This window comes from Saccostrea cucullata, unplaced genomic scaffold (genome assembly GCF_032062105.1).
Source record: "Saccostrea cucullata isolate Sc308-1 unplaced genomic scaffold, CSIRO_AGI_Scuc_v1 ctg1027, whole genome shotgun sequence".
Classification (NCBI taxonomy): domain Eukaryota; kingdom Metazoa; phylum Mollusca; class Bivalvia; order Ostreida; family Ostreidae; genus Saccostrea; species Saccostrea cuccullata.
Window position 1 is genome coordinate 28,982 of NW_026927829.1, and position 19,434 is coordinate 48,415.

The following is a 19,434-nucleotide window of genomic DNA, read 5'->3' on the forward strand; positions in this document are numbered from 1 at the left end:
AAAATTTCAAAAAATCACTTCCGGTTTTGAGTTATTTCCCTTTAAACGAAAATTTATTGGCTTTCGTTTCCAGACAAAGGCTCAGAGACGGCTAAAGCTGGGCCAGAAATTCTACTGATTTTCGATAATAGAAGGATTGAAGTTGTTTTTGTTTTTCGATTTCTCTATTCAAAATGGCGCTATATATGGGTCAAAAATTAGAACGCTTAAAAGAGCCAAAAATTACTCATATTTTGCTTTTTATCTTCTAAACTAAAAATACTTTGTTAAAATATATAAAACATAACTTGTGCAGAATTAGAAGATCTTTCAAATGACATCTCGGAAAAAGGGCTGACCCCTAAATTTAGGGAACTAGAGGGGCCAAAAAAATTTCCAGATATCTCAGAAAGTATTGAGAATTTGCTATACATCAAAGAAGGAAAGTTATTGGAAATCTCTGGTAAAATCTACTGATGTCATCAAAATATGTCTTGTGACGTCATTTCCGGCCAAACTGGAAGTAGATCGAAACTGAATATTTTTGCCGTTTTTGACATGTTTTGGGGAAATGTTTGTCACTGGAAGCATAAAACTTAATTTTACGTCCGTCGACGTCACTTCCGGTCAAACAGGAAGTATCAAAAATGGCTTACTTTTGCAATTTTCAACATAGATTTTGAAGATTTAAATCATTAGAGACATCATTTCTCTCTCTTTTTTGAAACAAAAGTTACTTCCGGTCAAACAGGACAGAAGAGCTAGAGCTTTGCTCTAGTTTTGCTACCTGCTCTATCGATCACCCACTTTCTTTTATAACATCATCTCTTCCTCTTTATTTCTCTTGCATTCTCTTTCTTTCTCTCTCTCTCTCTCTCTCTCTCTCTCTCTCTCTCTCTCTCTCTCTCTCTCTCTCTCTCTCTCTCTCTCTCTCTCTCTCTCTTTCTCTCCCTTTCAAAAAATGAATGCTGCAATGAAATATTGTGTTCATCTTATATGTTTGTACTATATAGCATTGTGGAAATCAAATAAAAAAAAACAAATTGGAAGTCCTGCACAGGTATACGGTGATATTACTATATCAGTGAAAATTCTCGAAGGGTATGCAAACAACATATAATCAAGCAATCTTTGCCTTCTTTCATATAATTTAAGGTAGAAAACAATCTATTAATATTTTAATTTTCTCAACTGGTCGAGACACTTTAGGTCAGCATAAATTTGCAGGTAAATAAGCTATCTGTTTACTTTACCTACTGCTGAATGAGCCGCAATGCATTGTGGGCTACTACAAATACCCAACTGTGTTAAAAATAAAGGGCAACTTGAATTGTCCCTTGGAAATTATATTCAATTCTTTTTTTTGAGATGTGTGATAGAATTATTTAAAATGGTATATAGTCTTTCATTTCTATGCTCACATTTACAAAATTTGCTATATAAAGCCTTTTATTATATACCCATCAATTTCCTTGTTTTTGTTACTATTAATTTTACAGAGTTTGATCCGATTTTCCAGATCACCACACTGTGGTTTTCTGAATCCATATCACCACTCTCTGAAACTGATGACATCGTACGCAAAAACATGACGTTATTTTTCTTGCACGTTAAAAAGTCCCTTGTTATTATGCGTTGTTTTATGGATAAATATTATACAATTAATCGTTAAAGTTTTATTCTGCTATATTTTGCTAGTTATTATGGGGTATATAATAAATTCATCATTATAACAGTAACTTGATCCGAAGAGCCTTATCACGTCTCGTTGACAGGCGCGGATCATCAGGTCAAGCTCGACGCTTCGCGTCTCGTTAGATCTGATGATCCGCGCCTGTCAACTCGACGTGATACGACCCTTCGGATCAAGTTACTGTTATAAATATATATATATATATATATATATATATATATATATATATATATATATATATATATATATATATATATATATATATATATATCAACTTATAACACATCGGCCTAAACCAAAGAGACGTAGGTGCTACATATGTATATTGTGTCGATAAAACATTGAGTTTTTTCACGTGATACCGGGGTATATGTGTGCATAGTTTAAACAGGTAGTATATAGGTCCTTGGTTTTAGACAGCAGAAGAAGGTTAAATCATTATTTAACCCCTCAATATCATCAGAGTGTTTTGTGTACATGCAAAGGTCAAAGTGTTTGTACGGTATTGGAAGCAACTATAAATCATCTAAAACAACTCTAGTATTAATTTTGAGCTTGGAGCAATGTCTTTAGAATAATATAGTCTTTCAATTTCGGTCTTATAAAGCGATAAAGAAGCTCTACAGTTTTTCCAGCAATAAACCGACGAAAACCACGTGTCGCTATTGAAATGTAAACACGCAGTAGACTGTCATGCTTTGGAATTCATTCATTTGATTTGAGAACGGGTGTGACGGAGACAAAATTGTCTCGACTTGCTTAATATCATTTGACTATTTTAAATAAAAATTAAAACTAGAAATTTAAATGGTAATGTTTTGGATGTGATACACATGAACAGGTTTCCCATAAGTGCATGGGTAAAAAAAAATGTAAAATCATTGTTTTTTTAAAATAACTTTTGACGTTTTGACTTTTCCATTAATTTTCAAATGAAAATTATGTTATTAGACAACAAAGAATTTTTCTTTTGATTTTCAAAAGACAATGATATAATTATTAGATGTATGATAACAATTAATTAAGGATTCACATATGATCCAGATTTATAAGGAATATATGTGTGCTACTTAATAAAATGACAAAAATAGCCATGCTATAAAAATATTTTTATGCAAATACACAGGTATACATCCGTCTTGATCCTATTCACAAATAGTTGTTCCATAAGATTTATCTTTCTTGGAACTGGGTCACACATTTATACAGTGTATTGTGTTATTGTTAATTTGTAATGTATGTTTATTAAGCGTGTTGGCTTTCCTTCTATAAAAGGATTCATACATTTCGTATTACTAAGCAAAAAGCATTTATCTCAAAATCAGAACATTGGTTCAAGTCAAAGATTTACGTGTATGTATAAAATATTGACTTAATTTACAGTCAGTCTCTTTCTGGTTTAGAAAAAGATACATGGTTATTTCAGCTGAACTTTAAGATATCTATTATATTTTTTCTTTCAAAATTGACATATTATTGCTCATCTGGTAATTGGTACCACTCTTGCTATTGAATTGATCAACTAAATAAGAAAACGTCTTCATCAAGCAATAATTTAGGTTCTTAACTACAGAATCACAATTTTACAACTGTCCAGTGCTTTGATTTTTTTTTTACAAAATAAGGGGCCAGAATCGCTTTTAATTGCGTTTATTGCTTTAAACATTTTTTTTTCTAGAAGTTATTTCTAAATCTTAATTTAGAATGAAAGGATGGAAAGGTCTACACCCCGTTTTGCTACAGTAGAGACAGTTTCTTACAGCTCAATATAACAAATTTCTAGTCGGAAATAGATTTCCCCTTCCTCTTTTTGAAAAGGTGCATGGACACAGATTTAAAGTTAATATTTCCTGCATAACATTACGACTTATGTATCTTAATAGCATTTCACACAAAATATATTAAAAATTTTATTTCATCTGCAAGTTATTAAAACTTTGAGATTTTTAGACAGGTTTGATTGACACATCCTTGCACTCTCACAAATCTAAATTTTATTCTTAATACTTAGGAAAAGTGGCAATCTTTTATTGTATAAATGAAAAATTTCACAACTTTAATCCAAAAAATTCAGAGTAGAAATGTTCGAAAGAAAAACATACACGCAGTATATTGTCAGTCCGAGCAGTTGTGGTGAGCAGACTATAACAATTGAATGCACCCAGTGATTCGTAAACATCAATTACAATAACAGTGCTCGTGCCCTGTTTACAAAAACTGTGTACGTTTCACGGGTGTGATCATTTTACTAACTCTGTACACAACACTTAGCAAGGATGACAATACTTGTGAAGGGGTTTTGCTTTCTAACATTTCAACTCTGAATATATTTATTTTTCTGGATTGTCAATCAAACCCATCCAAAAATTTGAAGTTTCAATAACTTTAAGAGGAAATAAAATCTTTAATATACTGCTGTTTGAAATGCTATTAAAATATGACCGATGGCGCGTTAAACCACGGCTTTGCTAAAATAAGACTCGTACTTCTTTTATGATAGCATAAAGGTACATAAACTATATATTATCTTTTTGGATTCTCTACTTTTATACTATGTAAAAAGTTTTACTTATGTCGGTAATAAATAAATTTCACGTTTGTAAACAGGCATGAATTTTTGTTGAGTATATGAATAGTCATGAAATATTAACTCTAGGAAATTCCCTACAAAATAGTGTGCATTATGCCTAGCTTTCTCCTTGGATAAAAAAGCAGTAAATAATTTGATAACGATATGTCAAAAGGTCTTCAATATCACGTTAATGCACCGAAAGAAAAGTGTTATAGAATAAATTTTACTACATAATTTAAAAAAAAATGCAAACATGCAAATATATGGAACGCCGTCACTGCCTTATAGCTAGAACTTATAGCTTATAACTAGAATTACATTGTGTCAACCTTCCATTACATTATATCAACTCTTTATGACATTAACCCACACTACTATTGCATTGTGTCAACCTTCCATTACATTATGTCAACTCTATGACATTAACCCACACTACTATTGCATTGTCTCAACCTTCCATTACATTATGTCATCTCTTTGTGACATTTATTAACACTACTATTGCATTATCTCAACTTTCCTTTACATTAGGTCAACTCTTTATGACATTTACACACGCTACTATTACATTGCGACAACTTTCTTTTACATTACATTAACTTTTTATGACATTTACTAACACTTCAATTATATTGAGTCAATCTTTCATTGCATTATATCAGCTCTTTGTGACATTATGTCAAAAGATTTTAATGTGGTGTTAAGATACATTTATATAATTTCAACTTAGTATTACATTATGTGCACTCTCTACTATTTGGTCTAAGTAGTTCATTACCTGATGTGAATTTATCTTTATTTGATATCAAGTCGCTATAATACGATGTCAGAATTTCATTACATGATGTCAAAAAATTGTCACATGTGGTCAATTCTTTTACTACATTATATCATCAATATGCTACATGACGACGTGAATCAATTTCATGATGTGAATTTGCCCTTACTTTTTAACAAATTGTTATTACGTTATGTCATTGTGTCTTTACATTGTGTCAAAAATGCTTAGCCTCTTGTCAGCATACGTATATCTTAGGCTATTTCATATTGATCAGATGTGGAAAGCTCATGTCATACTGTGCGCCCTTTCTACATTATGTCGATTCACTATTACATTATGCGAACACGGGTATCCTCGGCCTTTATATGCACATAACGTATTTTCCGGGTTCCGCAGGCACTAGAAATGGCGGGAAAGAAAACAGTCGTAGAAGAAAGTCTCGGCGATTTGGGAATGGCATATTTAAATGAAAACGTAAAGCGACAAATGATTGACAATCTTGAAACGTGCAGCGCTGCGACTGTGAATTAATTTCAATGGCGTTTACTTTAATCTGATAATTAAATAAATAAAATATTATGAGTCGAGCAGCATTTTTTTTAATTTTCATATTGAATTTTTTTTTCAATAGAAGTCTTAAACTTCTTATCTTATTAAGAACATTGTCATATGTTTTTTTATCAGTCTCTACCTCTCTTTTTTATTTTAAATAGTGTTAACACACAGTATAACAAACGTGCAACGGTGGGTTGGGGGTTGGGGGCAGGAATCCCGTCCTTCCATCTTTAGTGACCAAAATATACATAAGATTAATAAATTTATTGGTTTTACTTTTTTACTTTGTAGGACATTGCTTAAGATTAGCTGAAATAAGTTGAAAACTTTTTTCTATAAAACTATAAAGCCTAAGAGCTTCTCTCCCCCCCCCCTTGGTCTCCAACCATATACCGTCCCCCTTCCTTGTTCAAGATTCCCATATCCGCCACTGATATGTGCCCATGCATGCTTGCTAAGGCATATTCAACTGATTTAGACTGACATATAGATTTTTGTAATAGAATTCTGGCACTGGAATTGTTGAAAAAATTACTAATTCTAGTGACGTAGCATCTTCTTTGAAAGGGGAGCCGAGGTCAGCCAGAAAAAAAAATTCTACTCGAAACAAAAAAAGTCCTAATTTTTTTTTCAAGTATACTACATTACCCGTAGTGGACTATACTTCAAGAAAAAGTGGGGATGGGGGTGTGCTTTCCATGAACATTACAGTTTCTATAGTAAAGTTATATGTGGGAAAAGAGGGGGGGCTGATATTATGTGCCTGAAATTCGTTCTAATCAATGAAGAGCCCCCCCCCCCCTTCTCTTACCAGTCATTAAAACACGGTCGTCAACATTCATTATATACCAGATATACAGCTTTGAGATAATGAAAATGTATTTTTACATCAGGTAATGAACTTTTGGAATCAACATGATGAAGAGTTAACACAATATAAAGATGTTTTTAAATCACATTAGAAAAGGTTGACATAACATAATTATATATCCACATCACGGAATGGAGTTTTGACATAATGTAATAAAGTGTTGATATAATATAAAGATATGTTCACATTATGTTATACACTTTTTACTCCACGTAATAAAGCACTGACATGAAGGTAAGATGTGTTCACCTAACATCATGATGCTCCCGACGTATAATAAAGATAAATCCATATCACGGAATAATGATTTGATATAATAGAAATATACACTCTCAAAAAGGAATGGATTTTTGACTTCATGTAATGATAAGTTTATTTATAAAACACAATTTGCTTGACGCAGTGCGATTTTGACCTCGCATATTAAAGAAATGAAATGATGTAAAGAAACATTCATTTTAAGTAATAAAGTTTTAACACAATGTAAACACATAATCACTTAACAAAATGGATTTTTTACTTCAAGTTATGAAGTGCTGACATAATAAAAGAATGTATTTACTTCATGTAATGCAGCATTGACATGATGTTATGATATTTTCACATCATATCATAAAAAATGACATTACGTAAAGATATGTTCACATCACGTAATGATAAATTGACATAATAAATGCATAGTTGTATGCTATAAGGCAGTGATGGCGTTCCATACAAATAATATATTTCTTTTATTATTCACTATTCTATACTGATCTCGCTTATTGCAGACTTGTCGGTATATATCAGCGCCTCGGGAAGAACAGATTATTTTTTCTTTGATTTGCGCAGGCACCTGATGAGCATGTACATATCCCCTATTAGACTTTTATACACGATAACGTAGTAAATATACATGAATTCCTGGTCTATCTAACCAATCCTTTGATTTTTGATATCATTTTCTATCTAGGCTAATTTTTTAGAGATTCTTACTTTACTGTATATAAACATTACTAGTTAGCATGTAAAAGGTTCACGTAAGCGGGGCTCTTAATTGTAGGAGTAGTTTGTAATATACTGGGTACATGTCGAAACGTAAAGAGACTATCTCTAAAATTTGACAAAAGCGGAAAATGATTATAAATATCGAAGTACGAGGGTTGTTGAAAAAGTTTGTGGACGATTTCTTACCCGTTATAATTATACGGAAGCCCATTTAGGGCCTGCCAAAAATATTTTTGAATTTGATATAACGAATTGCCGAAATTTTAATAACGAATTTAATTCGTTATAACAATTTCTTTGAATTCGTTATAATGAATTTAATTTGTTATAACAAATTTGCTGAATTCGTTATGTCGATTTCAAAAATTTGTTTATACGTATCAAACTCGTTTTAACAAATTCTAAAACTTGTTATAACGAATTGAATTCATTTAAACGAATTCTTTAGTTTGTTATAACGAATTATTCGTTAAAACGAATTCGACGAATCGTTATGTCGAATTTATATATAGGCCCTGCTTGTTGAATTTGCATAAACGAATTTCACTTGTTATAACAAATGTTAAAATCCTTTTAACGAATTAAATGTGATAACAAATTGAGGCATTTAAGAAATCGTTATATCTTAATTCAAAAGTCTAGGATTTTTTGTCGTTTTTGCTCCATTTTAAAGAGAATATGACTGTCGACATTATCATATATTTATTGCGTGTTGTTTGTGATTTAGTAAATTTTGACCTGCTCTGCGATCCTGCTTTTGCAGTCTTTAATTCTGAAAAGGTTCAAAATAAATAATAATAATAAAACACAATACAAAACCAAGTCATTTGGATTCATTGTTAAAATATTTCTACCAAACTTAGATAGCATATCACATTTGAGTTGGTACATTTAATCGAAAAAATATGACATATGTCTATAGTACTGTAAAGTTTATACAAAAAAAATTTCCCGAAAACAGTATCGCGGATATACATGTAATTATCCAAACTAAAAAAAAAACAACTTTGATTTACCATGGAGATCACTATGGAAAAAATTTGATTTACTATAGTGATAACTTTGAAGACTTTGATTTACTATAATAGTGAATCAATAAATTATCAAACCATAGAATGCAATTTGTTGTACTCGAAAGACAGATAACAATGAATAATTTTGAATTTGAAAAATATATTATATACACAATGTACTTTACCCAATTTACCCGATTTAACAATGCTCTAGGTTTTTTTTTTTGTCTTTCAGAACAAAATATGCCCTGAGAAATAACACCAATCACCAACTGCTTCTTGTCCATAGCTGGAGTAGGTTCTAATCCAGACCTTCTGATTGGCCTTCATTTGCACGACTGCCGAAGATGAACATTGATCATTCTCTTCCTCTATATCTACGCAATAGTTGGCACCCATGACTGTCCCTTCTCTTACAATCTGAGTGATGAAATATTTTTTCTGTCTTGCCAAAGTAGTCCAATCAAAATGGTATATTCCGTCGATAAGTGCTGTGAATTTGCCACTCGTTGAATTGTATGCGTTGCCTTCGTTCAAAAGCGTCTCCTCAAAAATTACTACTTGGTTTCCTGCCAGATTGTATTTTGAAGACGTCATCTTCGCATGAAAGGCCACAGTCGGTTTTAGTTGTTTTGATCCTAAAGATACAAAAGATATAAAATGTTCTTTTTTTTCCTTTTTCCGAAGACTAAGAATCCTGATTCGGTTGACCTAAATTGTTTCAAAAAAGTTTTGTCTCAGTGCTCAATATCATTTTATTCTTAAAAAAACGTTTATTATGGAGGAATCAAAATAACTGTACCTATAAATCCATATACGTACCTAACAAATACTAGTTACTTCATGTATATAACATCTGTTTGATTTGCGTGTTACGTAACAATATTACGAAACAATGGTTGCACACTACAATTAATTAACTTGCACCTTAATTGGCTCTCATGCTGCCTTAAATATTGAAATTGAGACTACTAAATGTTCCGTTTCATTTTTGAGAAGAATTATTCAAGATTTTTTTTCTACTTCATATGTGTTTTCAACACTACTTGGCTTATGATGTACATGTTAAAACAACATTTCTTGTTCAATATTTATATTTTCAATGTCTTTGTCGGAGATAAAATAACAAATTCTAAATGTACTCTATTTCCCCATCAATGTTTAAAAAAGTCACGTGCTGGGCGGGACAAATAGTTAGACAGAAACAGGGCTTAAAGCACGTGGATTGGCGGAATCAAAGCATGTAAATATAAGAATAACTGTCTTATTTTTCAATTTCATGACGATGATCAATCGATTGGCTTGCGTGATAATTTTATGCATAAACGCGTTTATGCAAATTATCAAGCAAGCCACTCGATTGATCAAATCATGAAATCGAAAAATACGACAGATATCGATATTCCTTAAATATCACTGTGCTAATTTGTTTTACCCTATAAGAAAGGGGAATTCATATGAATGAAATTTTAACAATATACATGTACTACTGTATAAGAATTGTTCAACATCAGCTTAAGTTTCGTAGACGATATTAATTCGTTCAATAGATTAAGAGCGGACACGGAATTATCAACTATCAGGATATAACCAAAAAAATATCAACAATATGTGGTATTATGAAGAGGATGGGGGGATAAGGCGGACGATGTGCCTATAATGCGACAGATATGATTTGAAAAATTTAAACTCAATTATATCTAAAGTTTTGTGTAATATTTTCACTCTAATGTTAAAGTATACATGTACTTAAATGCAAAATCTGTACAATTTTTTTTAAAAAAACTGACTGAAAAAAATTGCATACGAAAAGGGCATACACATTAAAAAGAACAAAAACGATAATTTTCTCATACTTTAACAATTTTTTTCCAATATGAGTGGGTCTTCACTCCATTTTTGAAAGACGATCCTAAAGGTTTGCAATAAAATATCCATTCTTTGGTTTACAAAAAACATGGAGCAAAGACCCATTTACCTTAAAAGCACACTTTTATAACAAAACGTTCGTATTTTTCCATGATATACCATTAAGTCAAGGGTCATATAACAAATATGAATTAAATGCCCAGAATCATCAAGAGCCATATAGCGTAGTGGCTAGCGCGTTAGTCTCAAAGCAGTATGATGCGTCGAATTTTTATTGCTAGGGATTCGTATCTCACAAATACCACCCAATAATTTTTATAAAGAATTTTTTTTTACGAAATTAAAGACTGATTACGAAATTTTTGTTTTCTCTAAGAAAAGGTTTTTCTCATAATTTCATAGATTTCAATAATGAGAAATTAATTTAAATGCTCCATTCACATCTTAATATCTGACGATATATATAGTATAGACATTCTGCCCGACAGTTCCCCTTTGATATTATACCGGTATGTCACTCTCTGAATGGAAAAATTAAATTTGATTCTCATTGAACAAAATTTGATATTTACAGTTAAAAAATCCTTCATTTGTAAACGAAGTACACAACATACGGGTTTTCGTTTATTTTTATCTATTTTCTTGGATCTTTTATTGCCCCCCGCTTTCGCGATAATGAGTGGACATAAAATCTCATTCCTCTATCCGTCCATAAGTAAGTCTTTAATTTGGCAAGAACTTTTGAATTAGAAGAGATATTTCATATGTATATTATCTTTGACAAGACCTTTCTAAATATACACCAAAATATTTTTTATACTCCATGACCTTGACCATTAGGCTTGACCTTTTTCAAAATGTTATCTGTCCGTAGGCCCATATAACTTTTGATAGAGAAGAGCTAGAACTTTCAAGTTTAACTTGTGCATTGCATTGCCTGTGACAAGATGTTTAATTTCCGACCATTCTATGATGTTTTGTCCCCTTGACACTTTAAAATTTTGTACCTCGTGACCTTGACCTTTAGACTTGACCTACTTTAAAGTGTAATCTGTTAGACTTATCACTTTTGACAGAGAAGAGCTAGGACTTTCAAGTTTGACTTGTGCATTGTCTGTAACAAGATGTTTCCGATCATGCTTTCATTTAGGTCCCCTTGACCTTTATGTTTGACCTAATATTGAAAAATGTTTTACATTGTCACTGGATATTTAACTTTTGAATGTCATATGATAGGACATACACAGTTGACAGGATCTGCCAAAAATAATGGTATCCAATGCATTATAACACCGAAATTAAGGCCTACAATTCGTTTCTCAATTTAAAGAATTTCCCGAAAAATATTTTCTTTCCAAAATTATTTCTAAAAATATTGGATTTTACTAAAGAAAAATGATAATTTACTGTCCAGTTACATTGCGTCACACTTTTTAAGAATCATATCTGAACACTACTTACTACTGAATTGGATATTTAGATATTTCCATTCTTTAATGACAAAGAGGTTTCCAGCAATGGTTAATTCACATTACATTATTTTTTTACCGACTTTTTTTTTATTTTTACAGTATCTAATTGAACTTAAACTGTATACAATTATTTGGAAATGGAAAATTCTCCAGTTGATTTTAGGTTCATTGGTTTTATGACTGTTAATCAAATTTTTGGATAGTAAAAAAAACGATTTATTATGCAAAACAATTCATCTATCCTTCTGTATTCAATAATTTAGAAGTGGAAAAGAATTACATTACAGATTATGATCATTTGTCAGATGATGAACAATATTCAAAGGGGACTTAACTTTAGATTCTGAAATAATTCCAGGCTTCCTAGAAAAAAAAAATATTGCCAAAGGTATGCATATATTTACCTTGCACAGCTTTATGAATCAGTTCGAAGAAGGAAAGATTTTTAGAAAGTTGTTCTTGTCGGATAAGCAGTTCATTGTTAAATATTTCCAGTGAACGATTCACCCTCTCATAGATTTCTTCACCCTTTTCCGCAAGAAGTTTAGCAATGTTATCCTCAGCCTGTGTGACATTTTTAAGCAATTGACCTACATTTTTATTTTTAAGCCTTTGATTTTCAATGATAATTCCTTTCATGTCATTCTGTAGGTTTTCCGTAATGGATTCGAAAGCTTTCAAATTATTCTTCAAATCAGCAACTTCTCTCATGAGCTCCCGAACACTTTTTTCTAAAGACATTCTAATGATTGTTTCTTGGTTTAACAGTTGCTGCAGAACATCCACACGTTTTGTAGAAGCTGTTGTTATGTCCTTTCCGTCATGGGATTTGTCTGGTAAAATTGACAGACCATTTATATGGATACACGCAAAAGAAATCAACTGAAAACAAAGAAAGTTTTGTCTCATGTTGAATAGATTAGGTGTATTGATAGGAATTAGAGAAAAGTATAATACTCAAACTACGGCTGTCTTCTATTTATATCAGGTTTGTTGGGAGGGAACGTCTATTGCCAAGAATAAAACTTTACGCGGATTATTTGTACTGCATTCAAATCTTTATCTTCATTTCATTGCAAGAACAGTGTAGTTTTTATAAGTTTTTAACTGATTTTAAAATAGATAATCTCTGCACTAAATAAATATTTTTAATCATGTTTTACCGACCTGTATTTGCTGTAATGAACCGAATTCTTTTCAAAGTTTGAATCAATTATGTTGTTCGTGCGTTAAAAGTAATTATGATAAACCTAATTAACTTCATTTTATGCCTATCAAGCTTAACAAACTAGAAAGAATTTCCAACTAACCTTGTCTAGTTTATCACGAGTTCTAAAAATACACATAACATAGGATTGCAATCTGCCGTAATGTTTAGTAAGAATATTGAAAACTATTCTTACGTGTAACAGCAAGTAAAATTATTTTAGAGCCCTTGAATATAATGAAGTATATATGAGTTTCATTATACATGTACATCATGAATTCCTAATCTTGTAACCTTCATTAATGATACTTATTAATAACCAAAGATGTCCTTTCTTTGCTCAATGTACAAGAAATACTTGTGAATCAGGTGCAAGCAATCAGTATATTGCTTATCTATAAATATTTTTTTTTAAAAATAAAAACAGTTAACAATAAGAATTTTTGTTTAACAATTTCAATGTGTTTAAAAAAAAACAATCCACAGTTAGATTTTGCTTATCCATAATAATGTGTTAAAAATAAAATCAAGAACACTTTACATTAGATATTGTTTTATCTTTATCAATGTGTAAAAAATTTCTAACAATAGTTTAACATTAGTAAGATACACAACAGATTATTATATATTGCATAGAAATTTATTTTTGAGGTACACTTAGCCATGATCATGATTTGAGTATAAATACAACTACATGTACAAGTAAGTTCTTTATAATAGAATCACTTAAAGTACAAACCAAGCAGTATAGAGATCTGCTTTTCTTTGAAACATATAGTTATGCATTACCTGACAAATGTCCACAAAAAAAACTCCGTTTGCATTCCTAGTTTCATTATGTATTTCTAAAACATTCCTTTGATTAACATAATTTGTCTATTTTTTTGGTAATATTAATCTTTAAGACTAAATATTGTTTTGTCTCTTATATAAAAAAGAAAAAAAATCAATATACAATCCTATTATACTAAGGATTGAAACTTCCCATAACCAAACGTAGCTTTAAGACAAACAAGAGATACACTGGGTAATTTTATATTGAATATCTGTGGCATCAGATATACAAACTCGTTGAAAAGGTAAGCTGTTTTCTATGAAAGGGAGGGTCGACTGAAAAATATCAATCTCCACACTCTTGTACATCTATTGCCTTTTACCCTTTCTTTCTTTCTAAATGAATGGCATATTTTTTTTTATCTTTTACTGAACTTAAATAATAAATAAAGAATATTAGAATATTATCCTCTCAGTACAAACAAAGAAAATTAAACTACAGAAGCTTTGATCACAATATTTAATAAAATATCAATAGAATATTTAAAACAAATTGTACTGCGCGGAATGCCACATGAAATCAAATATTATTTGGAGATTTACATATTAAAACATGTACGTTCAGTTAAGGAAAGTATATTTTTAAAAAAATGCCATTCATAAAATCATGATGCAAAAATGATCAGAGTTTTCTATACTTGCACGATACACGGAACAAATTCCCAGACTGCTGTTGATAAGATTTGTCGTTCTTGGGACAGAGTTCATCACTTTTTATAAGTCTTGTATTTAAAATGTTAAATGAAATGATAAAAAAAAAAATGCCAATGTTCTAGCATTTGTTTTCGTACGCATTCGAAAAAAAACGAGGGGTTATTTAATCTCATTCGTCTGTAAATCTGTACGTCTGACATTTTGATTGAATTTCCTTTTAGTACTACACGTATTAGCATATAAGAGTATGAGATGTGTTCTTATTTATGACCTTGAAGTTTGCTAAGAGTTACAATGTCTCTCCCTTTATTTTTAATCAATTTTAAAAATGAATTTTAAAAACTTTGCTGAAAATAATTGTGTTCAATTGTCATTCTGTTTTTAGTGTTTCAATGCCTCTTTCCACCACCGTATTTATTGATATTCATTTTATTTGAAATTTAAAAAAGTATTTTAGTTTGGTGTACCACATGTTATGATATCGGATATTATTTAAATTAATATATAGAAACGTACACTTCTTATTTGAATCAAATGATAAATATTGCCATATATGTAGCAATGTTGCTAAAAATGGGAGACTTTACGTATGCATTTCACAGAACAACAAATATTTGTACTATGTAATAATAAGATTTGTCGTTCTTGTAACACTGTTCATCACTATTGATTACATTATTTAAATGTTATCACATGAATTTCCAAATTTATGCTTGTTATCTTTCCTTCTGTTAAGAACTTGTCTACATCATATCATTATTTATTATCCAGAGATTGCAAATTCAAGACAATGCGTTTCTTAACCAAAGGTAGACGTAGTGTACAGCCTTTTTTGTTTAACAACCAATACATGAACATTCAGTATAAGCAGAATTGTTAGAGAGGATTTTGGCATTATTAGCGAGAGTTCCGAGGTCGCTAAAATTGAGTATAGCTAATAAAAAATTGCGTTTTATTTGTAATAGCGTTTTAGTGAGCATTTTATAATCGCTAAAAGTACATCTCACTAAAAATAAAATACGAATTTTTAAGGACAAATCACTAAAATTCCGTCTCGCTAAAATTTCTAATTATACGGTATCTGATGAACATAAGAGTGTCCATGATCTTTTTTATGTCGTATATGTGTATGCATCTATGAATGCATCTATTAATGACAAAATTTGACATTTTCCATGAATATTACATCACTTACAAATCATTTTAATGCATTTTTAGAGAAGTTGTAAATCAACCATTACAGTATTTCATTTTACTGATTTGTGAATTCTTAACGCATCACGTTAATTTCAGTAATTTTAAACCGAGATGTATTGCTACAAACAGTACGGTATTTAAATCTGGATACGACATAGTCCAGACTTTTCACTACTTTTTCTAATAATGATATCCAAAATATTTTTATATAACTAGGTGGGATTTCATAACAGTATTCCAGGGTCTCATGTTAAAGTCACAAACATCTCTACTTTTGAAGCTATGAAGTCCTAAAACTCAGAATCCCATGGGAGAATGGTGGAATTTTTAGTCCCACCAACTATCCCACCTTTCTCACATGGGAGAAAAATATCAGATGGGATATTTTCTTCTAGAGGATTTTTTTTTCTCCCATATTTGTTCAAATTGGATAAATCCCACGGATATTGACAATGAATAAATTTCTCCAATACATTGTTATAGTTGGAATAACGTCTATATATAATGATGAGAAATTTGTCGTAATTAATGGGACATATTCCATGTTTTACAATGTATGGGAGAAATTGTGTTATTGTCAATATCTGTGGGATTTATCCCATTTGGACAAATTTGTGGGAGAAAAAATCCTAATGGGAGACAATTTCCCATCTGACATTTTTTAACCCATGGAAGAATGGTGGGATAGTTGGTGGGATTAAATTTCATATCCTCAAAAGTAGATATGTTTGTGAGTTCAACATAAAACCCTGAGACACTGTTAAGAAATCCCACCAAGAGATATAAAAATATTTTGAATATTACAAACAGAAATGGTAGTAAAAAGTCTGGACTATGTCATGTCCAGAGATCCACTGTAAATATCGTACTGTTTACTGTGTGCGTTTTGATACATGTTCGTCATGAGCTCTGTATGCACAGGAATATATTCCATTGATCAAAGAGGAAATATTTAAAGTAAACTGCATGTTTTAAGGATAAACAAAACCTATACCTTAGTTTTTCCTTAATTGATAATATTAACTGTACTAATTTCCATCTTGTCCTAAAATGTCCCGTTGTCGTTTAATTAGAATGGGGAAAGTACTGTTTGTGTACTAAAAAAGTGGGATGAACATTTTTAGCGTTTAGTGCGAACATCGATGCCCCAAGTTATGAATACTGTTAAATCAATTATCAATAGTATATATGGTGCGTTAGTCTGAAGCGCTAAAAATTCATAAATAGACATTCAAACAACTCAATACCTAGCCATTGCGCTAAATTTTTAATGCGCCAGTTACATTGTAAAGTACATGTAAACATTCAGTATATGAACTGTATTATCCTAAATAAAAATTACTTCTTAATCATATACATGTTATATTAATGTTCATAAATTCTTAAGAATATAACCAAATATATTTAAAAATAAAATCGTGTTAAATAGACTATTTTGGCAGTGTGAGATAAAAGCAAATTGGTTTCCTTGTCATAGAAGAACAATCTCGAAAATAACTGTTTTTCTTACAATGGAGTATTCCTTCATAATAATTTCAAACATTTTATCAGTTCATGATGATTAAAAATAATCACATTTTGCAGGCAGATTCTTCGGATGAGACCATATAAACCGAAGTCTAGTGTCGCAGTGGATGCTGGTTCGAACGAAATCCATCACTGCTTAATGGCCTTGAGAACTGAGTATAGTAGTTCAAATCTTACAGCTTTCAAGCGGCACGTATTGGCGAATCCATTTAATTTAACAATTCACGGCAAAGGCGTAAAAACAACAAACAAACATATATATTTGGCAAGCAGTGCTTTCTTTACCTCATACATAAACATATCATTTTAATATATGTAATTTTAAGGCATTAAATATTTGAAAAAAATCGTTTATTCATCTTTTAATATTTTTTATGATTTATTCACAAAAAAATGTGTTTGTTCAACATCCCTTTCGAAAAAAAATTCTCATATTAAGATACCAACACTTACTGCAAAGATTAGACCCATACTTTGCACCTGCGGGAATTTCGCAGTGAGGAATCATTTTTGTTCCACCAACTACTGCAACACCGTTCCTCTATTTATACTGTCTCGCCTATCCACACGTTCCACTGAGGCATTCGAACCCGCGACGTAGGGAACAAGGCCTCTAGAGCAAATGCTCTAACCATTGCGCCACGCGGGTGACTGATAAAAACATCGGTGATTGGCAATTATATGAACATATACACTTGTACGAAATTGTGTGATAAAATCGCAAATGAAAAAAAACGTAAACAGTGCATAGCATCATATTGATCAAGATTTCTTGAAAAGAAGCTTTATCTGAATTATTACTAACAGTAGTTACAGAATTTTTAGCGAAGATTTAATTTTTTTGACATTATAACTGAGGGTTTTGAGATCGTTTAAATTAAATACCACTAAACATTAATTGCGATTTGTTTGAAATAACTTCTTACGTGAGCTTTTCAAAACGTTAAATTACCGTTAAATTTATGTCCCGCTAAAATTTCCAATTATACGGTATTAAGCGCGACACAAATGCTAACTGTTACATGATTGATACTTTCATCTTTTAAAGTTATTTAACTTTCTTTCAAAAACACATTCGTTATTCTCTCGGGAGAAAGTTTTCATAAAAATCCTCTTCTTTAGGAATATCAATTGTTCTGATATCTTTTTCAAGAAAACGAGTAAATAGGTAAACGTCCTAATAAAACCAAAAAATCGATTGCATGTCGCAGATCAATTTTGTAGGTTTTGAGAAAGACAAGTTACCTATTAATCGATTTGGATAAGGAACACACGGCACAATATTGGTCAGGACATTGAATAAGAAAGCAACCGTCTTAATTTTTCTTTTTTTTTCAAATGCGTTTTATATTTTAGATGACCGTTCAAATAACAAGAATAAATTTTGGTAAGATCAATATTTTGTTTAAAAAAAAATAATGAATAAATAACTTGAAGATAACAGTTTCTTTGTTTCAAATTTGCACATGTAAATGGGTATATTAACAAAATGACTTTGGTAAAAAAAAAAAGTCAAGTTCTGCCAATCATTAAGACAAGCTAATGAAGTTAGCCTTCCAGCGAGAAATAGCCCGCCGAATTAGTCTGTAATCTTGGAAGACAGTCGACATTTTGGAGCTCCCTAACAAGTCAGTAGGTTCACATCAAAGCAGTGGGAGATTTTGACTTGGCTGTCCAAAGAACAACTAAATGAAAAAAAGTTTCCGTTTCACTTCCTCTCCTAACAAACAGGCGGCAGACAGTTTTACGACGATTAGCTTGCGCGTGAAAATATCGCCGATTTTTGGTAGTCGATGGCGTCGGTCAGTATATACCATGTGTTAAGTTAGTGTAGGGCTAAACCGCTACTATTTAAAGTCTTTGATGCATATTGCTTCCACGTCACTGATTCTTCGATTTTAATGAAAGGCTATTTATTTAATTACATAGATAATTTCCTGATCAGACAGAAAAGTCTTAGAGAAGTGTCAAAGCATGGACATCGATCAGGGATTTTTGCTGGACAATTTGAAAAGGGGAAATGTATCCCATGTATTGGTTAATATAATAATTGCATGGTCATTTTCTTTGATCCAAGAAATACAAAATGATTTTAGAAGTTTTAAGTCGTAAATCAGACTGATTTTCCGAGTTGATTATATTTCTTTGTTTTAAGGATGTTTAAAGCCCGATGATTACAATATTAGAAAAATAATTATTAATCATATGCAATAAACAAATGAC

General features: G+C 31.1%; 1 protein-coding gene across 1 annotated transcript; it reads right to left on the reverse strand.

Moving 5' to 3' along the window:
• Positions 1 to 8,068: 8,068 nt before the first annotated feature.
• Positions 8,069 to 12,745, reverse strand: LOC134275602 (uncharacterized). The gene is made up of 2 exons (XM_062757869.1): positions 12,197 to 12,745; positions 8,069 to 9,089 (listed from the first exon to the last, which is right to left on the reverse strand). The coding sequence occupies exons 1-2, from the start codon at positions 12,699 to 12,701 to the stop codon at positions 8,683 to 8,685; spliced, it is 912 nt and encodes a 303-aa protein (XP_062613853.1). The 5' UTR covers positions 12,702 to 12,745; the 3' UTR covers positions 8,069 to 8,682.
• Between the last annotated feature and the right edge of the window lie 6,689 nt (positions 12,746 to 19,434).